Source organism: Pleuronectes platessa, chromosome 10 (assembly GCF_947347685.1).
Source record: "Pleuronectes platessa chromosome 10, fPlePla1.1, whole genome shotgun sequence".
NCBI lineage: Eukaryota > Metazoa > Chordata > Actinopteri > Pleuronectiformes > Pleuronectidae > Pleuronectes > Pleuronectes platessa.
The window spans coordinates 10,304,151-10,314,186 of record NC_070635.1 but is presented as its reverse complement, the minus strand read 5'-3'; the positions used below and the strand labels follow the sequence as shown (position 1 = coordinate 10,314,186).

General features: G+C 42.6%; 3 protein-coding genes across 3 annotated transcripts in view; 1 reads left to right on the top strand and 2 right to left on the bottom strand.

Annotated features, from left to right (window-relative positions):
• leng8 (leukocyte receptor cluster (LRC) member 8) overlaps positions 1-1,936 on the bottom strand; it is a 14,804-nt gene extending 12,868 nt beyond the window's left edge. Inside the window, exon 1 of the mRNA XM_053432315.1 lies at positions 1,841-1,936. Coding sequence (XP_053288290.1) covers positions 1,841-1,936 — 96 coding nt within the window. The remainder of the gene's footprint in view (positions 1-1,840) is intronic.
• On the top strand, positions 877-3,865 carry cdc42ep5 (CDC42 effector protein (Rho GTPase binding) 5). Its single transcript, XM_053432124.1, has 2 exons — positions 877-1,038; positions 1,933-3,865. Exon 2 carries the CDS (start codon positions 1,935-1,937, stop codon positions 2,862-2,864), a length of 930 nt encoding a protein of 309 aa, XP_053288099.1. The 5' UTR covers positions 877-1,038; positions 1,933-1,934; the 3' UTR covers positions 2,865-3,865.
• Positions 3,866-4,219: 354 nt separating this feature from the next.
• On the bottom strand, positions 4,220-9,691 carry grwd1 (glutamate-rich WD repeat containing 1). The gene is made up of 7 exons (XM_053432114.1): positions 9,436-9,691; positions 9,229-9,346; positions 7,788-7,950; positions 7,479-7,689; positions 6,616-6,761; positions 5,270-5,461; positions 4,220-4,805 (listed from the first exon to the last, which is right to left on the bottom strand). Exons 1-7 carry the CDS (start codon positions 9,656-9,658, stop codon positions 4,497-4,499), a joined length of 1,362 nt encoding a protein of 453 aa, XP_053288089.1. The 5' UTR covers positions 9,659-9,691; the 3' UTR covers positions 4,220-4,496.
• Positions 9,692-10,036: the final 345 nt, after the last annotated feature.

The following is a 10,036-nucleotide window of genomic DNA, read 5'->3' as shown; positions in this document are numbered from 1 at the left end:
GGAATAAATAAGCCTTGGGCTGTTTCTTAATGATACAAGTGATAGAATATATCTGACCTCATCATTTAAATATAGCTATAAAAAATATAACAGCGTAAATAAATAGGATAGATAGAACGAAAGAAAGAACGAAAGACTCAAAGAAAGTTATTGCCTATTTTAACTCAAAAATGTATAGTTAATAAAAAAAACAAAATAAAACGTTAGTTGATAAAAGTAAGAGTTTGATACTTTTTAATTGGAAACATGGATAAACTAATTAACATAAACTTCACTAATTTTCTGGTTGCTTATTTAATCACCTCTGTTCCACATAACAATACAATTAAGAATAAAACACAGATAGAAAGAAAGGAAGAAAGGAAGAAGGAAGAAAGAAAGAAAGAAAGAAAGAAAGAAAGAAAAAAAGAAAGAAAGAAAGAAAGAAAGAAAGAAAGAAAGAAAGAAAGAAAGAAAGAAAGAAAGAAAGAAAGAAAATAAAAAGCTGAAATAGCTGAAACACTTTAGAAAAATAGTTGTTGACAGTGACGGGACTTTAACTCATGATTTTTTTTAACATGTTATAGCTTCCTTAACTTGTTAATTTAAAATTCACGTTTAAATTTGACAAAAACATTAGAATTTCAGTTGACATCAGTTACAGTTTGATACTTTTTCACTGGACACCTAAACTTATTTGCATAAACTTATAATGTTGCTTAATAATGGCCACAATTGTAACAATATTACTTTAACATAAACAGCAGTAAAAAGAAACAAATGAATAAAAGAGCAGGTCGTTGGTTTATATTTGACCAATGTATGTGTATGTGTGCGTGTGGAGGACTTTGATCCAGCTGCGCTCCCCCAATAACGTGGCGTCACTTCCTCGCCCTGCGCCCATCCCTGTGGAAGAAAGAGAAAAAAGTCCCACAGACTCGCGAACGACGGCGAGAAAAAGCGCGAGGGAAGCGAGTGAGAGGGCAGATCCAGCGCAGAGCCCCATGAAAAGACAGTTTGTACAGTGAGGAGGACGAAGAGAGGAACACACCGCTTCGAGTGAGTTTGACACACTTTCACTTGTTTTCATGACGAATCCCTCTGATCGATTGAGAGACTTTTACATTGATCGCCCCGAACGATCCCCTCAGTGCTTTGCCAGGAGGTGTTCACCTCGCGTGCTCTTCTTATGAGCTCTGGTTTTAATGTGTAATTATGCTGTAATATGTCATTGACTTAAGTTATCAGTGGAAAGTCTTGAGGGTTTGGAGTTAGGCCTGTGAGCCCCCTCCCCTCCCAGATCTAACTTACTCACAACCATACAAAGTTTCAGAATAGTGTCTTGAATCTACATACTGGTTTGCAATGTGGCCGATAACTTTAATAAAGAAAGGAAAATGTCATTAAAGTGTCTTAACTTTAGGAAATCATTAAATATATTGAGTAATAGGGGCTACCACCTACTGTCATTAATATTCATTAAAACAATGTGGCAGCAGGAGTAGTTTTGCTGCTGACATGTTCAATTACCCCCCCCCCCCCCCCCCCCCCCTCACAGAAGCACAGCCCAGCAGTGTGATTAAACACCAAGTTGCCCCTATAGAATGTTTCAGTCTTGTTTTTGTCCACCAACACGCCTCAGGGGAGAGAAAAGTATGTGCTAGCGTTGCATGTGAGTGCTTCAAGTACAAGTCTCAGCATGGCCGTCACAGCCACACCAGTGCCAAAAACGCTCACTGCTGTCCCACAAGGTTGCACAACGTGGTGAGGCTCTTCACGCCGACTTGTCTTATCAGGACCAGGCTGCATCATGGCTCAGGCACTCACTTGTTTTCGGCCCGTTTTTAATGTGTTATCTCACTGGCTCAGACTCCTTCATTCCCTCTGTGCTGTGTGAAATAAATGATGATTCACCCCCCGCTGATTTTGCTCTCGCCTTCACCCCTTTCACAGCCATGCCGCTTCACAAGTCAACCCGGGCCCCACGCCTGGACCCCACCATGATCTCAGCGCCACTGGGCGACTTCCGCCACACCATGCACATCGGTAGGGGAGGGGACGTCTTTGGGGACACCTCTTTCCTGTCCACCCTGGGCCCGAGTCGAGCCAACTCCGAGCCGGGGAGTCCAGGGGGGGGACCAGCTGCTGATCCAGAGGTGGCAGTTGACCACAGTGATCTCCACACAGATGCTCCAGGAGGCCAGCAGAACAATGAGCTCCAGCACTCTGTGTCGGTGTCTTCGTTCGACCTGGACCTGGACCTGGGCCCGTCTATGCTGGGAGACGTATTAGGAGTGATGGATGGATTGGGGCTCGACTCCAATGAGGAGGACGTGTTCAGTCTCAGAAGCGGCATGTCCTCGGTGGAAACCAAGCTGGGAAAAGGGGCCACAGAGATGTCTGTGAATTTGCAGAATGAGCTGAATGGGAAGAACTTGGTCGGGTTGGATGGAAACCAGGTGGGAGACAGCAGGATACCAGATGGGAATGGAATCAAGCCAAAGGGGTTAAAACCAAAAGTGAGATTCAGCGACAAACGGGAGGAGATCATTCGCCAGGCGTCTGAGGAGGAAGAGGGTCAAGGGTTCGACTTCCAGGACGAGATCGAGCCGGTGTGTCTGAGTCCAACGAGGAGCGAGAGCGAGAGGGTTGAGATCCGAGTAGCAGAAGGGGAAACTGAGCTCATCAATCACAAAGTAGATTTGCCACCTAGTCCTGCCTCATCCCATAGCTCGGAGTATGAAGGAGTCATCCCATTGGACAGGAGGAGGGTTGACAGCTGTCACTCAGAGACTGATTCAGAGGAGGAAGAGGAGGAGGAGGGGGGCGAGGCAGGAAGAGGCTACACATTTGAAGACGAGTTTGATGATGAAATCGGTCTATAGGGGGAACGTATGGTTTTTCCATGAAACCAAATCTTTGCTGTCGTTTAAATCATGGACACTGTACTTTCCTTTAACTCAGCATGTCTGTATCTTTCGAGTGGGAGGCTTCAACAGAATATATCTGAATGCAAACTGGATTTTCGGAGACTCAGAGGTTTACGCTTGAGACGATGTTGCTCAACTGGAAAAGACATTTTATGTTTTATCTGCAAGGGTGACAGATTTGCCAAAGACTGCCATTTTGATAAGGAAAAAAAAGCTAAATGTAATTATTACAGTGAAACGTTTGTAGCACTTTGAATTGATTCATTCACCTGGAAGCTTTGCTCTCTGGAAAGTTTCAGCTGAATGAATGATGCTTGCATTTTTAAATTGTGTTTTTTACTGCGTCTTGTATTTGCCATCTAATCACACAGGCGTTGTGATTGTGGAGCTTTATGTTATAGTGGAGCTGTACTTATTATTCCACCCTGTGCTATACCAATGTCTTATTACTTATTGCTTGTATTGCATGATTATTATAGTCTCCTCGTCTTCTCTTGATGTTTATTACATTCGAAAGACTTTACAAACCAAAGGTCACCGGAGACCCTTAAAGAAAAGAAAGTTATCCTGTGTATTCTGAATTACTGTGAATTTATCACATTCCTAATCTGACACTGTTTCTCTACATTAAACCCAACATGTGTTCTGTTATTTTGTTTTCATACTTTCCAAAGTTTTCTGGGGCTGGACTGATCATTGTTAAATGCTGAGACAATCATGGGATTTAAAGGTCAAATTATGAATGAGGATCAGTGTTTTTTTGTTTTTTTTAAGTTTTATTCTTGTATACTGCTCGGTTATTCCCCCCCTCCCCCTTCTTTCAGATTTATTTCATGATGCTGTAAAAGGGAGAGATTGTTGTGTTTCTGTTCAAAATGCTGGTTCAAACCACATAACCTGTGGTTTAATAAGTATTACAGTGAAAACAATAAAACCATTATTGGGATTTAAAATCATCACCAGACTTGGCTGTGACTTTTCTTTTGGAAATGCCCCAAGAGCAAAACCGAAGCATAAAGGAAAATTATTATACGCTTGGAAGATTAGACATTAAAAATTCTAGATAATCCTGCAAGCCAATAAAATATGTCTATGGCACTTACCCTTTGTTGATATCAGTTCAATGTGTTTTATGGTATTACAATATCATACCTGTTACTGATTATGAAATTAAATGTAATGATTATTTACAGAGTAGAACATTTTTATGTGCCGCTATTGGGATAAAATGATTGTTTTCTTTTATTAGGAGTGAAGTTACAAATAGAGCAGCTTTAACTTCTCAATATCAATCAGGTAAAACAAGAGACTTCTGGTTTTGAACATTTTATTTTAAGCCTGCACTTGGAAATGCCTAAAATATCTGTAAAACATACAGACTGAAAGTTCATTGATAAAGATAACACCAGATGAAACTGGCAAATAAATGTCAAAAAGGAAAAATAAATCCTACACAGCTAAGTTATGTACATTAGAAGCTCTATAAAGATGAAACACATGGATTTCCTGCTCATTACACAGTAAATGTGTATTACAAATGTAAAATCCTCCGTTTCGCTCTCACACACACACACTCAGACAGACACACTACACAGATATAGTCCTGAACACGTTGAATCCTGACAGCGCCGTGGAGACTATCACACCAGGTAACTGTGGGTGCCAGTGAATCTCCTTAATCTCCGACTGACCCTGGTGCAGGAACAGCAGTTGAGGGGGTAAGTCCTTCACCCCCTCCACCCTGGCCCCGACGTCACATGACTCCACCGACAGATCCCACTGGCTGACGACGTCGTCCGCTGCCGAGGCGGCGAACACGCTCGAGTCCACGGGGTTCCACTCCACCGAGGTGACGGGAGCGCTGTGTTGCTTGAAGTTCGCCACGGGTCGCCCGCCCTACGTGTACAGAACAAGGGTAAATCACAGACATTAGGCAACGAACACAAGGACACTGGGTTCTAACTCAGTCTTTTCTGCCTTGTTTTTCAAGTAATTAAGTGAGACTGAACAGATTAATTTGCCATTTATTCTTAACTCGTGGAAAGACATCAAAGGATTCCAGTATTAGGACAGAGTTATTAACTGCAATAGTCACACACCGTTGTGTCACAGGTAAAAAATGGAACGATTATTTAGGTGGAGCTGCCAAACTGCAGGTGTGACATCTAATTGTGCAAGATCACAGGCCCTTTTTGGACCAAACAATAGCATTAATATTGTGGTGACACACACTTGGATCACAGTCAAATCCTCATCATACAAACTTGTCACCGATCACTAATGGGACAGTCGGGGACGATCTTGCATGTGTTGAATCATTTTATCATCAGACTGGATTTAGAATGGTTGTTAGTTTTTACCTTAAACTGTCGCAGATCCCAGACTTTCAGAAGGCCGTCGTCCCCTCCCGACAGCAGGAATGGTTCAGTCCTGTTCCAGCTGATCACGTTGATGTCTGATGAGTGAGCTGCATTGGCTGAGAGCATTGAATTAGGTGGTGAGCGGATGTCCCAGACACGAATCGACTGATCCACGGAACAAGATGCAAAAACCTGAGGCAAAAGAGCAGGAACCAATTTTGAGATATGATCTTTGGATTAAATATTAAAAAGACAAACTGTTAAACTCATCTTGTTAATCAAGGGAAATAACTGTGTTGTGCTTGTTTCTACTTGTTAAGTGCTTTCAAGGAGTGTGTTTATGAGTAAACACCAATTAGGTTGAACAGTGAAAACACAGTGCACACATGCAGTAAGGTAGAAGCAACCCTTACAGAGGAGGTTGCACATCCACATACCACAAACTAGTCCAGTCACATATTAAGTGTCGCAGCTATGGAGACTCATAAATAACATACGTCAAACAGATTATTGGTTACAACACTGACATTGTTCTTTTTAAAAGCAACATACTTAACTCTGCCAAGGAAGTTACATTAACAGTTTGGTGGTCTGCTGTTTAGCAGGATTACGCAAAAACTATTCCACGGATTACCATGAAACTTGGTGGAAGGATGCGGGAGGGATCAAGGACGAAACAGTTATAATTTTGTGTTTCAATCTATAGCTGGTGTCCACAAACAACACTGAGATTCTGAGTGGCAGGTACACAGACTAAACAGTGAAAGGCAAGTTCTCATGTGAGAGAGAGAAAATATGGCATCGCATGCCACTTGTGGGTAAGTGCAGAACTGCAGCTTAAACTAGGAAGTCTGACTGTGTGGAGGGTAAAAACCTTATGGACGATAGAACGAGCAAACAGCGCTAAAAATAGTGCTACACGCAGCTATACAACGCAGCTCAGAGCAAAACACCAAGTTAGAGATATCTTATGTCAACAAACATTGTTTGGTTGATTATGAAACTGTGACAGGACGAGTTACAATATGGTGGGTGCCACAGTCCACATAATTGTGAAACACGGCTTTGACATGGTGAGATAGGGCAATTGCCTTGACGGAGGTATTCATTCGCAGAGCCCTTCTAGTTCATTTCAATCGAAGGGAGGACAGATAACACACACGTCTAATCTCTGCGTGCATTTCTAATACCGAGCATCATTGAGAGGTTTTGGTTTTGCAAGAAAAAGAAAAGAAATGTTTCACTCGGCCGTCTTGCAGTGACACATCAGTGCGAACCAGTGTCCCCATCCACCTCGGTCTCACCCGCCACATCACTAATTATACCATAAACAAAACATAACGTACTGTAGCCTCAGTCGGCGACCACTGCAGATCCTCCACAGACTTGCTGTGGGAGCTGAAAGGTCGTTGGTCAATCTGCCACGAAGTCCCGCCCTCCTGCGGCTCCCACACATGGATGTTCTTCTTGCAGTCTCCGCTGACGAGACGACCTGTTCATATAAACACAGTTAAGAGTTTGGTGACTAGACACACACACACATCACATTTTCTCATGAAGATGACATTTTACTGTTGTATAAAACATGACTACATCTATATGTTTAACAGGGATGCTGATATTTTTTAATAAAATATTTAATTCTAAGTCTTGCAGTTCATGTTTTATTCTTTGGGGTTTTGCACAATTTAATCATGTGTATATAAATTATTGCCAATTATTTTGCAGAGCACACATTTTATTTCTCTTCTGAGGAGCTTTTTCTTTTTGTTAACTTTCATATTTACTAGATTGACCCAGTTTTCAATCAGATTTGTTCGACAGTTGCTTCATGAGCCAAGTAAATCATTTGATGTGGATCTGGAGCCAAGGTTTTTACGATGTTTGTAAATCCGAAATTAAATGATTCCCTGCTCCTAACCAGTTAATTATTAACGTTTTTCTGCAAAACACCAACAAACATAGACGTGAAAAAGACGAAGCGATTTAATTCCTCTTAAACAAAAGTGTCTGATGTGTCAGGGTGAGACAGTTCAGACTGTGAGAGAGGAATTGACAGGTTATATTTAGCACAGACTTTCCTAATGTTACTCACGCACTGAGTAGACCAAGTGCAGTTGAGGGCATGTTCACACATTGTGCTCATCAGAGGTTAACCTGGGTATTTTTTCATCTGCAAATTTCAGTACAGGTTAAAAGACTCGCTTACCAGGAACCATGGGCGACCAATCTAATGCGAAGCCTTCAGTCATGTGACCTGCGTAGCTGAAGAGAGCTGTGGCCTCCTTCTGCTGTTTCATGAAAGTTGCCATGGCAGCGGAGCTGTGGACGGCCTCCATCTGAGGTTGGAGGTCAAATATTTCTACCTGTCCCTTCTCTGACCAGACAGCAGCCAATGACTGCTCACCGCGCCGGGTCACCTGGAGATGAAGAAGTTAAACATCTGGGATTAGTAAGGGATACATGAAAATAAAGTCTCTGGTACAGAAGGTTTATCTTATTTAAAAGGTCAACTTACTCTGACTCTGTTAATTCCTCCGTAGTGAGGCATCATGGCCAGTTCCATCTGTGGCTTCTTGTCTTCATCCTCCTCATCTTCATCACTTTCTTCATCACTGCTCTCTTCCCCCTCTTTTTCTTTCTCCGTTCCATGAAGGTTGTACATGCGCATGACGATCAGTCTGCAAGAGAGTACAAGGTGAACTTTAGTGGAAGTTAACAAATTACCAAACACCCTCATTACATTATTTCAATGTGGTCTTATCTCTAAAATAGTTCGCCACCATAGAAGGTTGAAAACTGTTTAGGAGATACCTCTCAAGGTCGTCTGATATGTTTATTCAAGTCTGGAGTTTTAGCTAAATAAATAAAATACAAGAACTGAAATGAACCACTTGACTTAACCAACTTCAAGTTTCCATTGAAAATTCCCTACCTTATGCAACACCATGTGACTGATGTAAAAATATAGCGCAAACTGTGCAATAAAACAACCTCTACTAATCTCTAGTTAAGTGTTAATGTGATGAAGGACACTCTTCCAACACAATCTGCTGTTAAATTGGTCATTTGTACCAACGGCCCCCACCATTACTGAATGGTACTCTACTACTATAATTTGGGATAATATGGGAAAGGGATCTATTGGCAGGAATTGAGTATAAAATAATCATAGTGATGTTGTCACTACTGTTTGATCATCTCAATTGTACAAATCGCTGTTTCTTCCCCCTAGAATGGAGCCTGTTTCCTGTTTGGAAGGAGAGGGTGAGGGGTATTCAGCTGCAACATGCAACTTCACCACTAGATGTCTCTAAACTCTACACACTGAACCTCTAAAGAAAAACACACTATTAAAACGGATTTTTCAAATATCCTAAAATGAGATTACCAGATCAATTCAGTTAATAAACAGTAAAAGTCCCAGAGTGTGTGTGTATGTGTGTGTTTATTCAGGGACAGAAGATGCAAGCTCAGGATTAAACTAAGCCGTCACTACCCCAAGAGTGAAAAAGAAACTAATACCCCAAATAATATGTATCTACTTACTAATGGAGCTGTATATGGCTTCATCTAAAGCTAACTGCCATGATAGATTAACTACGTGCCCTTTGCCTGAACCTAATGTCAGGAAGTTTAATTGTAAACAAAACATATTTGTAAGCCGTTTGTGTGTTAATACAAAAGTGTTGAGTAAAGCGATAAAAATAAAACACACTGCACAACATTTACCTGTGAAATGTAGTGGAGTAGAAATACACATAGGAAAATACTCAAAAGTATGCATGTATAAGTATAGTAACTTGTCTGAAGTACAAGTACCTCAATGGAGTAGATGTGTACTTCCAGTAACACTCCACCTGTGTTGCTCTGATCTGAGTTTAATTAATACCACTGAACCACCGTAAGAGTGTTGTTGATGCATGGGATGTCCGTGTTGTGTGGACGTGGGTACCGACCTGTTGCTCAGGGCTGTGTCCGCCTGTGTCCCCGCACAGAGCAGCATGGACAGAGGGAACTTGTCCCTGCTGTCTCCGTCTCCATCTCTCAAGACGTCGAAGCTCAGACACGGAGCACCTGAACACAAAAGACAACCAGAAAGGTCAACAATTACAAACCCCGATTGTTTCCGTCAACAAAAACAAAACTTCGGCAGCGGGACTCACCGGTTTGACACTCGTGGTACATGCGGTACGCGGAGCGGTCCATCTCCAGCTCCTCTCCGGGCCGCAGCGGCTCGATGCCGGGCACGTACACTTTCTTTTCGGCCTCTCCGTCGGCTCCTTCGTCCTCCATCTCTACCCCTTCATCGTCGTCGCTGCCGGCTTCGTCCATCTCCACCATGTCGGCTGCTTCCTCGGCAAACGTGTCTTCGTCGGGCGCAGACATCTTGGCACAGGGGCGGAGTTTGGTTACTTCCGGTGTGACCACGTGGTTTAAACACCCTGCGCTGTCACTCCTCCTCTCTCTCTCTCTCTCTCTCTCGCTCTCTCTCATTCCCTGTTTCTCCCCCCATTTACGGGAATTCGTCTGGCCCCTTTGGCTCCTGGACCCTGCTGCCTGGAAAGATCAGACCAACAAATATTTGTATAGAGAAGCCTCCAACCCTCCTATAGACCACTTAAAGGACTCATGTGACTGCAGCCTGATATCATGGGAGTGAAGAGGAGGATGTTCTTCATCATCTCCTCGTTCCTGCAGGAGAAGATCATCTGTGTGAGGAATTGGATGAATCATTTCCACCCTTGGAGTCATAGTCATGCGCTC